Below are 15,727 nucleotides of genomic sequence, written 5' to 3' on the forward strand. Positions count from 1 at the left end.
ATGGTAACTTGCTGAGACTCTTGCGTGATCCCGATAACGGATGTCACAATCATTGTGAGACCCCGCGCCTTCAACGGACTCCAGATCAATTACCGTATGTTATGGTCTCTGTATGTAGGGAGTATAAAAAAACATTTTTTTATCTCTTTAGAAGTATTAAGGTACGTATCTTTATCTGTACGGCAACATACACAAACGCAAAAAGATGTCAGCTTGACTTGTGACTAGCACTTGAGTGCCCAGATCATTCAAATTTTGCGACAAGGGAAAAGGCAACTGGTTTAACAAATGATTTGTTTAGCATAATTCGTGAAGCGTAAGCGAATGTGAGGTATTCTAGTAGTAATACATATAACCACTTTCGATGAAATGGCATGAATCAAAGAAGGTATCAGGTCAGCGCTCGCCAGAAACTTCCATCACTCCCTTCTCAACTGCCCCAGGCAGTTATCCGATTCAGCAATGTCCTTTTATTTTGATCTTTGGTGTTTTAGTAAGCCTTCTGGCCGACGACATTGCCCGGACCGGAATATCGAGCAACAGTATACCAAGCGCCCTTGGAGTCCTTGGCGGCACCAATACCGATCTTTGTTGAAGTCTTCCAAACACATTGGGCTGACGAACAGTTAGTTACATACATTGAGGTGCGGGGTTATTTGTCTTACTGTAATGTCCGTACATCGAGAAGTTACCCTTGGGGATAGTCTCTCTCTTGTAGTACTTCTTCTCGTTCAGCCTAAGGCCTGTTGTCAGTTATGTACAATGCTAAGATAAGGGTTAACGTACCAGCCCTGAGTACCAGCAGTGATAGGGTTCTTGAATCCATTGCTTGCCCAAGCATAGGCCAGGTTCTCGCCCTGGTTGGGACGGTCCTTTCCTGCAGAGTGCTGCAGCTTACCAGACTTGGCCAACTTCTTTGCATATGCTGTAGCAGCTGACTCGAGCTTAGTATCCCACACGAGGCTCTTGACCTTAACCTTGGAGCGAGCGACATTGTGGCGACGGAGAGCCTCCTTCTTGTCAGAAGACAAGGCCCTGGGGAAAAGTCTTGCAAAGATGCTGCGCTTCTCCTCATCAGTGTCCTCGACCTCTGTATCCTCATCATCGTTGTCAGGGTAAAAGATGACGGGATCGAGGCCCAAGCGGGTGACGTCAATGTTGGCCTCTAGAACACGAGGCTTGTTGTAGTCGCTGGGGACCTTGTAGTCGTTCTCAGCGCTGACATCGGCCTTTGCGGAAACACCATCAGAGTCTCCGCTCTCGTCTTGAAGACCAAAGCCATTGACAGCGAGGTCAGTGTCCAGGAGTTTGTTGGAAGGTGCTGCAATCACCGTTGAGAAAAACGATGAAGCAAGGAGAAGGGAAGAGTGAAGGTAAAGAGTTGATAAATGCATTTTGTCTGATAGTTGAAGATTCTTAGTATAAGATTGTGTGTTTCTGTGGCGTGATGGTTGGAAATATGTTTCAAGAATGCCTGATTCTTGGTCCTTATATAAACTTCAAAAAGCGTCTTGTATGATGATCCAGTCACCTAAAGATGGGAACTTCTCTGACGTCGGTGAGTGGCGGGGATGGGACTGAGTTGCGGATAGATCACAATCCGTGAGATCGGCGACCCTGAAGACCCTTACTTAGGATGCCAAACCTAACTTTAAGTACCCAGGGGCAAAAGCTAAATTTCTCTCCTGGTTTTCACGGAGGTACCTTGCAGCTGCCATTCTTCTGTTTTCGATGCTTGGGAGTTATGCATTTTAGTGGTCTGGCCCCCTCGGTAGTTATGCTGGATCAAGATCGTGATGTCTCAGATGTTTGCGACTAGCGGTTCTTACAATCCCTTGTTGAAGCATTCAATAAATGACATTTTTCGGCAAACAATGCAAGGGAGAGACAATCCCATTGTTTGTCATTAACATTTTTCTTTGGTACTTTGCTCCAGGAAATCTGAGGCAAATTGTCGCAACGATAGAGTTCGACTTAGCAGCGGAGAGGAGCCCGCAGACCTGGAGAGCTGTTGCTCATGAAATCATCACTCCAAGTTCCTGAGAATCCAGCGAATGATAGCATCTTGATCTGAGTTCCTGCCCATTTGCCGGGTATTCAATGGATGCACAATGGAGGTGTCAGCTGAATACGGTGATGATTTTGGCCGTTCCCGGAACATCTGCATTCCAACCACGCGTCATCCACAAACTCGGTCTAGTCTACAAGCGTTTCGAAATCTCAACGACCAAATAACGGGCGCGATGTGACATTTCCTAACCTTAAAGGTAGACCAAAGCGAGTTGCGCATTCGTCATTCACATATGTGAGACAATCCATTACATTGCTGCCCTTGGGCTGTGTAACCCACCATGCCTTCCAATGAGGAATGCCACTCAAACCTTGGGCAGCATAAAGTCGCCAACCTTACCCAAAACGGGAGAGCTGAAGCCGTTGGTCTGGAAAGTCTTGACGCAGGGGAATTACAGGTACGTGGAGGAGGTCTTATGACGGCAGTTGCAGATCCGTCTGATGCGTGCCGACTCTGTCATTTAGGCTGAATGGGACTCATCAAGAACGCATCGTCAGTATTGGATTGCCACGAAAAGCTGTGAAAGCGTTGGAAGAGGTGAATCCATGGTCATTTTGGTTCTCACTTTTTCGACTGAAGAATTCCCTGCATCATAGTGCTTTCACTGCAGACTACTGCAAATAAATACAGTAGTTGTTGATGATTGATCCTTGCGAGAAAAAAGTCAAAGATTCCCAAACGTATTTTAGGGCTGCGGATTACAGAAATGCGGCAACGACAACTAGGCTCATGTCAGTAACGTTGACGAAACTTGTCTAAGGGCAAGGCTTGACATCGAGGACCTGCTACGAAGAGAGTTAAGCGACGTGCGTAGCACGGCCGGCTTTGTCACAAGAGTTTCTCCGTAGGATAATCCGATCATAATGACAGAATGGCTTACGAAGGAGTAGAAGAGCTGTAAATCCTGATGTAGTGCATCTTTCAGTAAAGATCCCAATTGCACTCGTTTAGTCTTGGAGATGAGTACTGTAGCGGCCCCAGCAGTACAAAGAGTTTCTATACGGACACGGCATCCTGGTTCTCTTCTTGAAACCCTATGATATATTCCACTTGTTGCTATAATAAATAATATTAAAGTTAGGAACATGGTGGTTTTGAGGGTAGGAAAAGGTAGGAGGTGCTTCGTTTTTAACTATTACAGTGTAATCACAGTACATATACGGTTTATCTTTAGTAGTAGTGAGAGATAAGATAAGGACTTCAGTATGCTTCGAATGCCGGAACTTTGATAATCCGCACCAGATAAACTTCTGACATTTACTGATCTGTCAACTTCACACTGTATATAGGCTTGCCAAGCGTTGTCGTACTGCTGCAGGGTAATTGCAGACCATTAAGCCTACGAATTGCTAGAATGAGCGGCATTCTGAGGCAAGATGAATCGATCAATAGCTGTTAACAAGACCCTGTTTAAATTTATTTGAGTTTCTCCAAGAGACTGGTTTCATCTGCGCCTAATCATTCTACCTGAGATCATGTGTTCATTGATCTTTCTTCGGGTACTCACTCTATCAACCTCCATGTCGGTATGCTGAAGTTTTGCCTGAACATCTCACAATCAGTTTCTCGCCCCAAGTCCCCAAAAAGCTATCATCAATGTTACTATTTAATCGCATTTTGGTCGCAGAAGATTGCGAAGAGCTTACCATTATTACAATCAATGACGCTGGTTTTTCGGATTGATAACCCGGGTCCCTGCACCCGTGGCTTTCGTGGGGTAGCGCTTTAATTGCTCACATATGAACCAATCCTGGACACTTCAATAAGTGATCACATGCTCAAAACATCGAAAATGTTTATCTCAAACCGAATATTTCTAAAGATCGAGATACACATTCAATTGCAGCGGAATCTCCCATGTTCTAGGCTCTGACAGGGCTTGGCTTAGGTGCTACACCTCCGCGGTGCAGCAGTGTAGCATCGTCCACTGATGTGTCAAATGATGAATTAATGCCCTGTAGCGGCCACTGTTTCTCTTATCAAAGATACCGCCCTGCAGGTCGCTTGGCCGCCGGCCAGTGATCAACCGTTTCTTATTCTCTCGCCCTGATGTTTGCGCTGATAAGGGCGCATTCTGGGCTGGGGTTCTTGGCCAATTGCGTCCGTGCGTTCTTATCATTGCCCCCATGGGGAATTACTTATCGTGCAGTCTTCACCCGAAAATTGCTTATCTTGAGAGCCTGAGAGGCCCGCCGGCACTTGTACGGCGGGTTTATTATCTTGAACGCCAAATCATGCACCCCAATATCGATGGGTTTATGCACTCCTCTCGAAGCCTAATCGGGACAGAAACACTTCCTTTCTCGCTTTGACCTATGAGGGCCACCGAATTCCATTAGTCAATGCAGCAATCACAGGCACACATTGCAGCTCATTAGCGAATTAGGTTTAGTGAGGGTGCATAATCTGATTGACACGGGTGCATGATCCGGCATTGCATTATCTTAGGTTTTGCAAAACGGCTGTCATGGCTGGATATATAACAATGATGAAGATCTCCATGAAAATAATTGTGGCAAATGCTCTCGTGATAGACTCTTGAATCCTAAACACCAACCTTACTGCAAATATATCACAATGGCTGGTGGTGGCGGTCCTTCATCCGGCACAGTCGAGCCTCCTTTGAGCCAGGCCTACGGCTATGGCATCGTCGTTGGTCTCGGCTTTCTTTTCGCCCTGGGCATGATCTTCACGACATGGGTATTGAAGCGGTACAACCATGAGAAGCAGACCTCGGAAATGTTCAACACCGCTGGCCGAACGGTCAAGTCTGGTCTTGTTGCTTCAGCTGTTGTTTCTAGCTGGACTTGGGCTGCTACTCTCCTTCAATCATCCGGTGTTGCGTACCGATATGGTGTCTCTGGACCATTCTGGGTAAGTCGACTGTTTGTGTATCGTGAGACGTGAATTGTGACTGATAATTGCAAAGTATGCTTCTGGTGCTACCGTTCAGATCATTCTCTTCGCCACCATTGCCATTGAGCTGAAGAGAAGGGCGCCCAATGCGCACACCTTCCTCGAGGTCATCCGAGCTCGATATGGCCGTATCACTCACTGCGTCTACATTTGCTTCGGTCTTTTCACCAACATTCTCGTCACTGCCATGTTGTTGACTGGTGGCTCTGCTGTAGTCACTTCTCTCACTGGCATGCACACAGCTGCGGCATGTTTCTTGCTGCCTCTCGGTGTTGTTCTGTACACCATGTTCGGAGGGTAAGTTGAAACCGATTTTGATGCAGAAACAAGTCTAACACGCGATTCAGTATCAAGGCCACTTTCTTGACAGACTATGTCCACACTGTTATTATTCTTGTCATCATCCTCATTTTTGCGCTCACTGCCTATGCGACAGGAAGCGAACTCGGATCACCTGGCGAAGTCTACGATGCGCTCACCAAGGCCGCCAAGACTCATCCCGTTGATGGCAATGCCGAAGGTTCATACCTCACCATGCGATCTCGCGAGGGTATCATCTTCTTCGTCATCAACATTGTTGGCAACTTCGGTACCGTCTTCCTGGATAACGGTTACTACAACAAGGCCATTGCCGCTCACCCCGTCTCTGCCCTTCCTGGATACATCATTGGCGGCCTTTCATGGTTCGCCATTCCTTGGCTCTGTGCTACAACCATGGGTCTCAGTGCTTTGGCCCTCGAGACCAGCCCTTCGTTCCCTTCGTACCCTAACCGCATGGATCCCGCTGATGTCTCAGCTGGTCTTGTTCTACCGTACGCTGCTGTTGCATTGTTGGGCAAGACTGGTGCTATCTGCACTTTGATCATGATCTTCATGGCTGTTACTTCCGCAACCTCAGCTCAGCTCATCGCTGTTTCCTCCATCTTCACCTATGATGTTTATCAGTAAGTCTCTCGTGTGCGAAAATTCTTATCTTATGCTAACGCTCCTCCAGGACCTACATCAACCCCCAGGCTTCCGGCAGCCGACTTATTGGTGTCTCGCATACTACTGTCTGTCTCTACGGTCTCATCATGGCCGGTTTCAGTGTTGGCCTTCACTACGCTGGTATCAGCATGGGCTGGCTGTACCTCTGGATGGGTGTCATGATCTCTGCAGCTGTCATCCCAGCCACTCTGACTCTTCTCTGGAAGCGCCAGAACTGGATTGCTGCCGCGGCGTCTCCCGTCCTTGGCCTTTTCTGTGCTCTCATCGCCTGGACTGTCACCTGCGCCAAGGAGTTTGATGGTGTTCTCAGTGTCGATAACCTCGGTTCCAACAACCCCATGCTTGCTGGCAACGTCGTCGCCCTGTTGAGTCCCCTGATCTTCGTGCCGCTCTTCACATTCGGCTTCGGCTCAGACAGCTATGATTGGGCTTCTATGGCTGCTATCAAGCAGGCTGATGACACCACCAGCGATTCTAATGGTGACTCCGAGACTGCTGTCGTGACCAGCTTCGCTGTCGCTCCCGAAGAGGACATGGCGAAGCTCAACAAGGCCTCAAAGATCGCCAAAACAATGACTGTCTGCATGACAATCGCTTTCCTGATTCTCTGGCCCATGCCCATGTATGGAACATCTTACGTCTTCTCCAAGTCCTTTTTCACTGGCTGGGTTGTTGTTGGTATTCTTTGGCTGTTCTGCAGTTCCATCGCTGTCGGTCTATTCCCTCTCTGGGAAGGCCGACAAAGTCTTATTCGTGTCTTTAAGGGTATGTTTGGAGTGGGAGGATCAGATGTCACAGAGGAGATCCAAGGGAAAGCAGTGCACGAGGAAAAGATTGATGAATTCGAAAAGCAGTAGTCGATAGGAGACTGGGCATAGTTTAGCTTATTTTGGCATCCCAGGATATTTATTAGTTGAAAAAGTGTTAATAAGCAAGGTCTTACGTCACATGAGTCTGTGATCGTGATACAAAGTGGAGGCGTGATTTATGTCCAGCAAGCTGTTACTACTTACTCTATTGCCATAGCTAGACCCTGGTCATCTTTTACAGAGCCTTTCCCCGACAATTATTGGCAGACAATATCCAAAATGGTTAACATCAACCTGGCTTACAGCGCCCCCATCAATCCAAGCGGTGCTTCTCCCATCTTGTCAGAAGCTCAGATCTGGAATGGCCTCAGGCGCAAAGTCCGGAAAGCCCATGAATTTGTGGCTCCCATTCTTGAATGCGAAGTACTGAGTGAAGAACAAACAGAGTCAGACACAAAAGTCACCCGGCAAGTCGTATTTGACAAAGAAGCGCGAGGTAGCAACGACAATGTTGTCAAAGAGGTAGTCTACGAATTTGCGCCAACGCGCGTCGATTTCTATCAACCTGATGGTAGCAAAATCTTCAACATCGTCAGTGTTGACGAAGAGGGTAACTTGATGATGACTTATGCTTTTGAGTGGCGACACCCGGGGGTTGAGGCAGAGGGCGAACCGGCCAAAGAGTTGCGCGACGAGTATCTTAAGGTGACCCTTTACATATACATTCTACAGTATCGAAGCTGACATGATATGTCAGATGGCTAAGGGAGCCGTGGAGGGTACTATCACTACTATTCGAAAGTTGGTCAAAGAAGGCGAGCTTTGAGAAAGACTCGGCCATAAGCAAGGGGTTGACACTATCGACTTTCCAGGTTTCCAAGACGGGGCTCACCGCAAGGGGGTATCAATCTATCATTCGGGAAATACCTGCGAGAAGGACTGTGCTATACTAAGAGACTAGAAGCCACTGAAAGAGATATCGCTTGCTAAAGGAGTGTTTTCCTAACCCTTTTTAATCCTCTGAAAGGATTGGGCCTTGACCGACACTAATAACAGAATCACAACGTGATCGACTGCTCTCGAAAATACTTTCCCTCGTTTTCAGAACTCCTAATTGGAATGATCCAGATATCGTATGGAACATAACCGCAGTCGGGGCCAAGGCTATCCAAATCATTTCTGATCAGGCCTTTGAAGCGAACTTTCATATCCTGAAACGCAACATCGTCGTTTTTATGGACTTTATCATCCCAACTCCTACCTTCCCGCTGAACAACAAATCGTACAGCTTCAATGTCGTTAAAGCCATGCATAAATTGAAACTCCGACATTGGCATGGGGAGGAATCTGTCGTAATGCTCCCATAGCGTGAAGTTTCCGGGTGACCTTTCAACACTGTATTTAATATCGTATCTTGGCCTTCTAGTAGTAGCCTCTGGTGTATGATATATAGCCTGAGGGAGAGGAGGGGGAGGCATAGCTCTCGTCGCTTGATTTGCCTCTAGTACAGGGGTTATATCCTCAGTAGCCAGCTGAGTCCTATCAAAGGGCGTTGGCTCCGACGTGGCGCGAGGGTTCTGCGGAGTTCCGACATGAGAAGCCCCAGGAGTTTCAGTTCCAAGTTCTGGGCTAACACGGGATCCCGGATCACTTTGTCGACTTGGAGGTGGCGACACAGATTGAGAATCATCCTCCGTGTCAAAGGTTGGTGTTTCGACAAAGTTTTGGCGTTGGACTGGCCGACAGCTGCGGCCCGATGAAGTGTATTTCTCAGTGAAACCATCTATAGCTCGAGAGACTGTCTCAGACACTGCGGTGGCATCTAGGCGTTCAGTCATCTGAGCAACAGGGGCAGTTGGCGCAAAAGAAACTGCAGTTTCGTTCGGAGTATTTATGGCAGTTGTGGAGGCGTGAGGTGGCGGTGTAGTGTTACACCCGTTCCCTGCCGATGAAGTCTGATATAGTCAGTTGATAACACTTTAGGCATTGCTTCTGTGGAAGAGTAAGGTACTAGTACAGAGAAAACTACCTACTTGGTTATCTGGTCCCCTACTGCGTGAATAAATATGGTCTACGTCTGGAAGGTCATCATCCGAATCGACGTCGTTGAATGGGTCTGTATCCATTTCCTCACTTGGAACTGAAGGTGATATCGCGTGACTGACAGCAAACAGGTTAGCTAGAGTGAGGAATTCGAAAGCTGAAAATACCTTTGTCCAAGTGTTTGAGATCTCTGCCTCTCATGGCGTACAGCTTGTTTCTTTTTGGATGGTGAGTTAAGACCCTTCTGGTGTTCTTGCTGGTTGTGACGAAAAAAGAGTTGGGCAAGCAGCTTGATGATTCTAACATTTTGTCAGCAACGTATTCTTGCAACGGTTTGGGAGCCCTACTTGAGATCATCTCGTGGCCAGATCAGTGAGTCCTCAGAAGAAGAGATCTCGCTGGCTGGCCAAAATTGCTTTCCTCGGCCTTCAATGACTGCAAATTTCTTCGCCATAGACTCGAGCTCAACTCTCTGTCTTGCATCGGTCCATTTGATCAGGGAAACCCCAGTCATCCCATCGCTGGTCTTATGCCCCTCAATAAATTTCTTATAAGTCTGCACGAAGAATCGGCTGGAGGGATCGGTTCGCGGATAACCTAATGCGATTTGGAGAGGGGTTATTTTTGGGATGTCACCAATCTTCTCCTTGCTCATGGTTGATGGCGACAGTTGAAGAATACTGCGAGTCTAGAATGCAAAGTTCTGCTTGGTTGAGATCCGGATGTATACTCAAAACTCAAAAAATACTAATAGGCCAAGACCCTGAAGGAGTAGAAATGCATTTCCGTGAGGGGAGGCCTCTGCCTGATTTTATGGCCAATTCTGCCTCAGCTGAACATCCTGGCCAAGCCGAAACCTGGGGAGAAACGTACATGAACCTTAAGCGCTCTCAGAAAACGTCTAGGCCTCTGAAGTTGGCCTCTCAGCCTCGCGACGAAGCGTGTTATGGGAACAAACAAAATCTATATGTTTCCCCTTCTTGAGTATTATGAGCGTCTTTAATGTCATTTTTTGGCATCAAAATTGAAGTTTTATCAATTAAAATATTTAACCCAGGAATTGAGTGCTAGAATGAGTTAATCCGCATCGAGGAGTTATGTTGGTTCAGAACCAACAGGTCTTGAGAATGAGGGTGTACCAACTGCATGAGCTCGAACCAATAAAAAGAGTGGTTTCTAGGCAGAGAGAGGCGGTGATCCATAAATAGCACAATCTTTAGCCTTTTTTGGAATTTTTTCCATTTTATTTGTTTCACTTTCGTTGACTTTGGATTTTGCGATTGATTCTGAAGCAATTGCTGCCTTTGATGTGCTGTCGCTGCGGCGCAGCCCATGCATGGGTGAGGCCGTGAGGGTCAAATATGCCTTACAAGAAGAACCATGATCTACACCGAATTGTCAATTGAGAGATTGGAACCAATTAAGAGGAAGTAATTGAGTATCCGTAAATGCATCCTACGGTCTTCTTATTCACTTACTTGTTTCTAGCAGCAAATCCGTGCTGTCATTGGCTGACGCTCCCTCAATGTATCGGCTCATTTGACTCTGGCGGAATTGTTATCCGATAGTGGCTTCCGCCGCCCAGCATTAACCCGACAGTTCGTAAATCGGCTGACTGGTCTGATTACTGCCGTATCATTTGCCTATGGACTACGGAGCTTGGTTCTCATGCAAAGGCCCATCCTAAGTCATATCATCTTCGCATTAAACCTTTCTAGAACTTCTACTGTACTTTAGGATGGGGCCTCCGTTGCGCCACCTCTGCTGTCAACTGTACTTAGATGAACTCAATCGTAAGCTAGTGTTATTAGTGTGCTCAATTGATCCACAAACTGCAGGCATTGCAGGATTACACATTGTGAGCTTGATGACAGTCGTTCAGACTTCTACTGCTCGCACATTTCCAACGCGGCACAAAAACGTGTCGCGTATTCCATCTTTGGTCCTGGTTTCTCAGGTACATGTACTGCCCGAGCACGCGAGAACTGACGAAAAAGACCATGATGCTGCCGATATCAGCCCGTCAATGACTCAGGCAGCCCATTCCCTGTAGGAGCGGGGAAACGTTAAGCTTGATTACCCAAAAGTCAAGCTTATTATCCCACGTCCAAGAGAGTCGTTACGCAAGAATCTCTACCCATCAAACCCCATCAGGCAGGTGAATGAACACGCCGATCCCTCCCCGCAGCAAAGCCAAGTAGCCAAGCCAGCTCAGCCATTGGCCGAACCTGGGGAGCTTCCCAAGAGGGTTACAACGGCAAGGCATGACGACATTCGCGAGAGCTATCCCGAGCTCAGGATCGTAAGCTTACCGACTGGGAAGGGAAGTTCATCCATCATGATAAGAGCTTTGGCAAATCAAAGGCCAGCTTGGCCCGAGATGGGATCCTGTTTGTTGGGGATACCAAGGACCTAAGTGTTTGTTTATGCAATGGTTCCATTGTAAGGTAACATGACACTGCAGAATGGGGTTGGTCATGCTTGCGAGAGTTGCATTTATATCCGAAGCTTCCCATTGCTCCACGAGTCCTTCCCCTCCCAGGCCAAGTGTTTGAAGTTCAATTGCCATTGAGCCTTCATTATGCATTTCCGACAGCTCTCGACAATCGCAGCCTTCGCTGCTGGCGCATCTGCTTGCCAGCGCGATCTCGTTTTGGGCAAGCGACATACACATCGCCAGCCACTGACCAAGCGCAACGCCGATTGGCCTCCAGTCTTGACCGAGCAAGAAACTCTTCTTGTCAATTCCTTTGACAATTCGTCCATTGACAAGTGGTCTGACTACTACGGCCACCAGAATAAGCTGGCCGGCTACGGAAAGGAAGCTGCCCAGTGGACCGCTGATCGTTGGTCCGAGAGCGGATTTGATGCGCATCTGGCGGAGTACCATGTGTTCCTCCGATATCCAGTCAGTTCATCTCTCTACTTCACCGGCCCCAACGGCACAACCACCGAGGTGAACACCAAGGAGGAGGTGCTTGAGGAAGATGATGTTACAGGCTGGGATGTTCTTTCACAGCAGACCTGGTTGGCGTACTCGCCGACTGGAAATGCTTCTGCCGAATATGTTTACGCGGGGTAAGTAAGTTCCAAATGCATTCGGAAACTGATCACTGACTTTTGAACCCTAGCCGAGGTTCAATTGACGATTTCGATCGACTAGTCGAGCTTGGTGTTGACATCAAGGGCAAGATTGCTCTTATCAAATATGGTGGTCTGTTCCGCGGTCTCAAAGTCAAGAATGCCCAAGACCACGGCGCCATTGGTGCCATTATCTTTACCGACCCTGGCGATGATGGAAACATTACAGTTGCCAACGGGTACGAGGCTTATCCAGGTAAGGCTTCTCCCATGGAAGCTCTGAGGAGCCGATGCTAACTGAATTTCAGATGGCCCTGCCAGAAACCCCAGCTCTGTCCAAAAGGGCTCAACACTATTCCTGTCTACGCGTACCGGCGATCCCACAACTCCTGGCTACCCTTCCAAGAAGGACTCGCCTCGAGCTGACATCTCTGAGGTTATTGCCAAGATCCCAGCTCTACCGATTTCTTACTCGGCCGCCCAGCCTCTGCTACAGGCTCTCAATGGCCATGGCGTTACCGCTGAGAAGGTAAACCGCACTGCATGGACAGGCGGTCTCGATGCTGACTACAGCTCTGGTCCTGCACCTGGCGTAAAGCTCGCTCTCAGCACCGTCTCTCGTGATTCTATCGAGCCAGTACACAATGTCATTGGAGTGATCAACGGAACCAATGCCGACGAGACTATCATTATTGGAAACCATAGAGATACATGGATGGTCGTAAGTAAACCTGTAAGCAGATACTCAGAGTTCACGCTGACTGTTTAGGGCGGTAACGGAGATCCCAACTCTGGCTCTTCGATCCTCATTGAGCTTGCTCGCGCATTCAAGAAGCTCACTGATTCAGGCTGGAAGCCCAAGCGAAACATCGTTCTCGCCTCTTGGGATGCTGAAGAATGGGGCATCATTGGCTCCACTGAGTGGGTTGAGGAGCATGTCAACTGGCTGACCGACACCGCTGTCTCATATCTGAACATCGATGTCGCCGTCAGCGGTCCTCGACCTAACCTTGGTGCTTCACCTGAGCTTCATACCTTTGCTACCGAAGTTCTCAAGAAGGTCGTTGATCCCAACTTCGGTGGCTTCAATCAATCACTCTATGATGCTTGGCATGCTGCCAGCGAGGGAGACATTGAGATCCTAGGCTCTGGCTCTGATTACACTGCTTTCTTCCACCGCGGTATCAGCTCTCTTGATACTGGAAGCAGTGGAGGTGCCGGTGACCCCATCTGGCACTATCACTCCAACTACGACACCTATCACTGGATGTCGACCTTTGGTGACCCCGGGTTCCATGTCCACACCGCACAGGGTCAATATCTTTCCCTTCTGGCTTACCACCTGGCTACTGATGACATCCTTCCCTTCGATACTCAGAATTATGCCAAGGAGCTCCGTGCATACTTCGAGGATCTCTCAGAGTATGCCAAGAGCAAGGATGCCGACCTTGATCTCAGCGAGCTGGACGAAGCCATTGAGCACTTCAAGAAGAGTGCTGATGAAGTCAAGGCTCTTGAGAACCTCGCCCGTGAGCGCGAAGATGATGTTCTCAAGAAGGTCGTCAATCATAAGTACCGCGACTTCCAGCGAGGTTTCATCTCTCAAGGCGGCCTGCCTGACCGTGACTTTTACAAGCACGTCGTCAACGCCCCTGGCCTTGATACTGGATACGCTGCTGTGACCTTCCCTGGTATCACCGAGGGTGTTCAGTATGCTGAGGACGGTGACTTCTCCGTGGCTCAGGAATGGGTCAAGAAGACTGCTCGTGGTATTGTTGTTGCCGCGAACATCTTGAAGACATAGAAGGAGTTTAGAAAAGGTTGGAAGGGGAAAAGGTTCACTTCACGTCAATCATTTAGGAGCGTTATGATCTCATGTTTGTGATAATTATAGTACTTGCATAGCATTCTCAGGTGTTTTGGCTGGTGCCGGTTTGGGGTTTGGTCGAGCGGAGTTACATGGGCACAGTCATAAGGGGATAGGCAATGATAGAGAATCAAAAATGTGAGACGAAGATTCGAATGGCATTTATGCCAACTCTACGGCTGTTTGATGTTTGATCATTGCCGATAGTTCTTTGTCCAAGGACCCTCCATCGACCACATGAATCACCAAAATCAATCTGCCATGTGGGCAGTTTATACCAAAGTATCAGTGTGTATTTAAGCAGTACTTACGCATAATCCGGTTTCTCAGTATCGTTGAGGGATCGTATCTCCTCTTAGTTCTTGACGCGCGCCTGCGCATGTAGCCGTTCATAAGCACCAAGATCGAGAGTCTGTCGAGTCTCCAGCCAGAGGGCCTACAAACCCGCTATATCAGTTCTGCATTCATTTTGAGAAGAGTATTCACGTAAAACTTCAGGATGATCTGTATGAATTTAGTCGCATTGTGAGGAGAGCTTGATAGCTGGCTCCTCAAGCGAGCCTTCCAGGCGTCGGCTGGTTGGGTCTCCTGTACCCTTCCGCCGCAGCATGACCTGTTAATCATGCTCTATAACACGTTCTTCTCCTTTCCAAGATTTCTCTGATCTCACCAAGCCGCCGAGAAAACGTACGTAACTGCCGACGGGTGTGTAATTGACGCAGCTTGGCGCTTGGCATCACCGTTTGGCTACCTTGGCGCCGAGAATTCTAGAATCCACGTGGTGAATCGTGTTTGACTACACGATACTACACTTCAGGTTGCATTACGCGTCTAGGCCGATCTAGACTCATCTGCCAGCGATCTTTGTGCTTTGTGGCGATGTTTTGATGTCTACCAGTAGATGATAGCATTCACTGAATCAGAGGGTGTATGGCATCGTGTATTCAACTCAAGATATCCCAGCCACCATCGGACATAAGGAATGCAACAAAGTTGGAGCACAGACATTCAAGATCTGAGCCACGCATCGGATGCTGCGGAAGAGATGAGATTGACACTTTCTTGGCGCATCTTGGCGTATCAGAACTGATAAACCTTTACACGGCATCGGGTCTCGCAGCGTAAGATGTCCGGTGGCACAGTAAAACAGAGGCTTCCCAATCAGCAATAGAACTAAACAGTGGGTGTTTGAGTGTTGCATTCCTTTTTGCCGTAATTCCGAGTAGTGAATAATCCCAGTGGCCATGCTTGATTCCATGTGAGGGAATGCGACGACGATTCTGACCATGTAACCTTGGAGGTGCGGCAGATGGAGGCGGTATGCAGTGCTCACTCGGGGTTGTGATATGGCCACCAATTAACGAGTTTAGTTGAGAGCGGGGAAGATTACAGTGAACACAACTTACACAAGCCTAAATTAGTGCCTGTTCAGTAGTTCTGAACATCACCTCGAAGCCGCTATTGTAATAATCACGCACTCGACACTAATTGGGATAGTATTGATATAAATCTGCGACGCATATTGATAAGAGTAGGCACAGTGATGATGCCAAGCTACAAGCAAATATCACGACGCAATCACCATCTCAAGGTTTTGCCACGTGAATGACGCTGCATGTTTTGTCAGCCCAAACTCAGCAAGACTGCTACGTAGTCATTTAAGCTTAGCCATGAAGCTTACCCCTCTCCCGGGTACAGAATCCATCAGAACTCAGAAAACGCCAGAACCAACAAGGAACAGTCCAGCCTCTAATCCCCCAAAAACTTGGAGTGTTGGTGTTGCATTGTGTCAGCCAAGAAAATGGGGGGAATGGGATTATCACTAATCACCTGCTCAATTACGCTTCTGTTTTAAGTAGTGACTCCCGGGACTACGAGATCAGCACTAGTCAGCGTTGCGCTGCTACATCCGATGACAAGTCCATTCACGATGCTTTGAGGGGGAGGGGGGGG

At 48.1% G+C, this 15,727-nt stretch overlaps 5 protein-coding genes across 5 annotated transcripts; 3 read left to right on the forward strand and 2 right to left on the reverse strand.

Moving 5' to 3' along the window:
• Positions 1 to 490: 490 nt before the first annotated feature.
• Positions 491 to 1,394, reverse strand: FTJAE_4363 (plant PR-1 class of pathogen related; the record flags this gene model as incomplete). The annotated part of the gene is made up of 3 exons (XM_037350759.1): positions 491 to 615; positions 666 to 736; positions 787 to 1,394. The coding sequence occupies 3 exons, from the start codon at positions 1,392 to 1,394 to the stop codon at positions 491 to 493; spliced, it is 804 nt and encodes a 267-aa protein (XP_037208609.1).
• Positions 1,395 to 4,648: 3,254 nt separating this feature from the next.
• FTJAE_4364 (urea active transporter) lies at positions 4,649 to 6,831 on the forward strand (the record flags this gene model as incomplete). The annotated part of the gene is made up of 4 exons (XM_037350760.1): positions 4,649 to 4,945; positions 5,001 to 5,284; positions 5,335 to 5,931; positions 5,982 to 6,831. 4 exons carry the CDS (start codon positions 4,649 to 4,651, stop codon positions 6,829 to 6,831), a joined length of 2,028 nt encoding a protein of 675 aa, XP_037208610.1.
• A 231-nt stretch (positions 6,832 to 7,062) lies between these two features.
• On the forward strand, positions 7,063 to 7,609 carry FTJAE_4365 (uncharacterized protein; the record flags this gene model as incomplete). The annotated part of the gene is made up of 2 exons (XM_037350761.1): positions 7,063 to 7,488; positions 7,541 to 7,609. The coding sequence occupies 2 exons, from the start codon at positions 7,063 to 7,065 to the stop codon at positions 7,607 to 7,609; spliced, it is 495 nt and encodes a 164-aa protein (XP_037208611.1).
• A 232-nt stretch (positions 7,610 to 7,841) lies between these two features.
• FTJAE_4366 (uncharacterized protein) lies at positions 7,842 to 9,481 on the reverse strand (the record flags this gene model as incomplete). Its single annotated transcript, XM_037350762.1, has 4 exons — positions 7,842 to 8,738; positions 8,817 to 8,943; positions 8,994 to 9,125; positions 9,174 to 9,481. The coding sequence occupies 4 exons, from the start codon at positions 9,479 to 9,481 to the stop codon at positions 7,842 to 7,844; spliced, it is 1,464 nt and encodes a 487-aa protein (XP_037208612.1).
• Positions 9,482 to 11,407: 1,926 nt separating this feature from the next.
• FTJAE_4367 (glutamate carboxypeptidase II) lies at positions 11,408 to 13,711 on the forward strand (the record flags this gene model as incomplete). The annotated part of the gene is made up of 4 exons (XM_037350763.1): positions 11,408 to 11,904; positions 11,958 to 12,163; positions 12,216 to 12,628; positions 12,677 to 13,711. The coding sequence occupies 4 exons, from the start codon at positions 11,408 to 11,410 to the stop codon at positions 13,709 to 13,711; spliced, it is 2,151 nt and encodes a 716-aa protein (XP_037208613.1).
• Between the last annotated feature and the right edge of the window lie 2,016 nt (positions 13,712 to 15,727).

Source organism: Fusarium tjaetaba (assembly GCF_013396195.1).
Source record: "Fusarium tjaetaba strain NRRL 66243 chromosome Unknown NRRL66243_c0000084, whole genome shotgun sequence".
Taxonomy (NCBI): Eukaryota; Fungi; Ascomycota; class Sordariomycetes; order Hypocreales; family Nectriaceae; genus Fusarium; species Fusarium tjaetaba.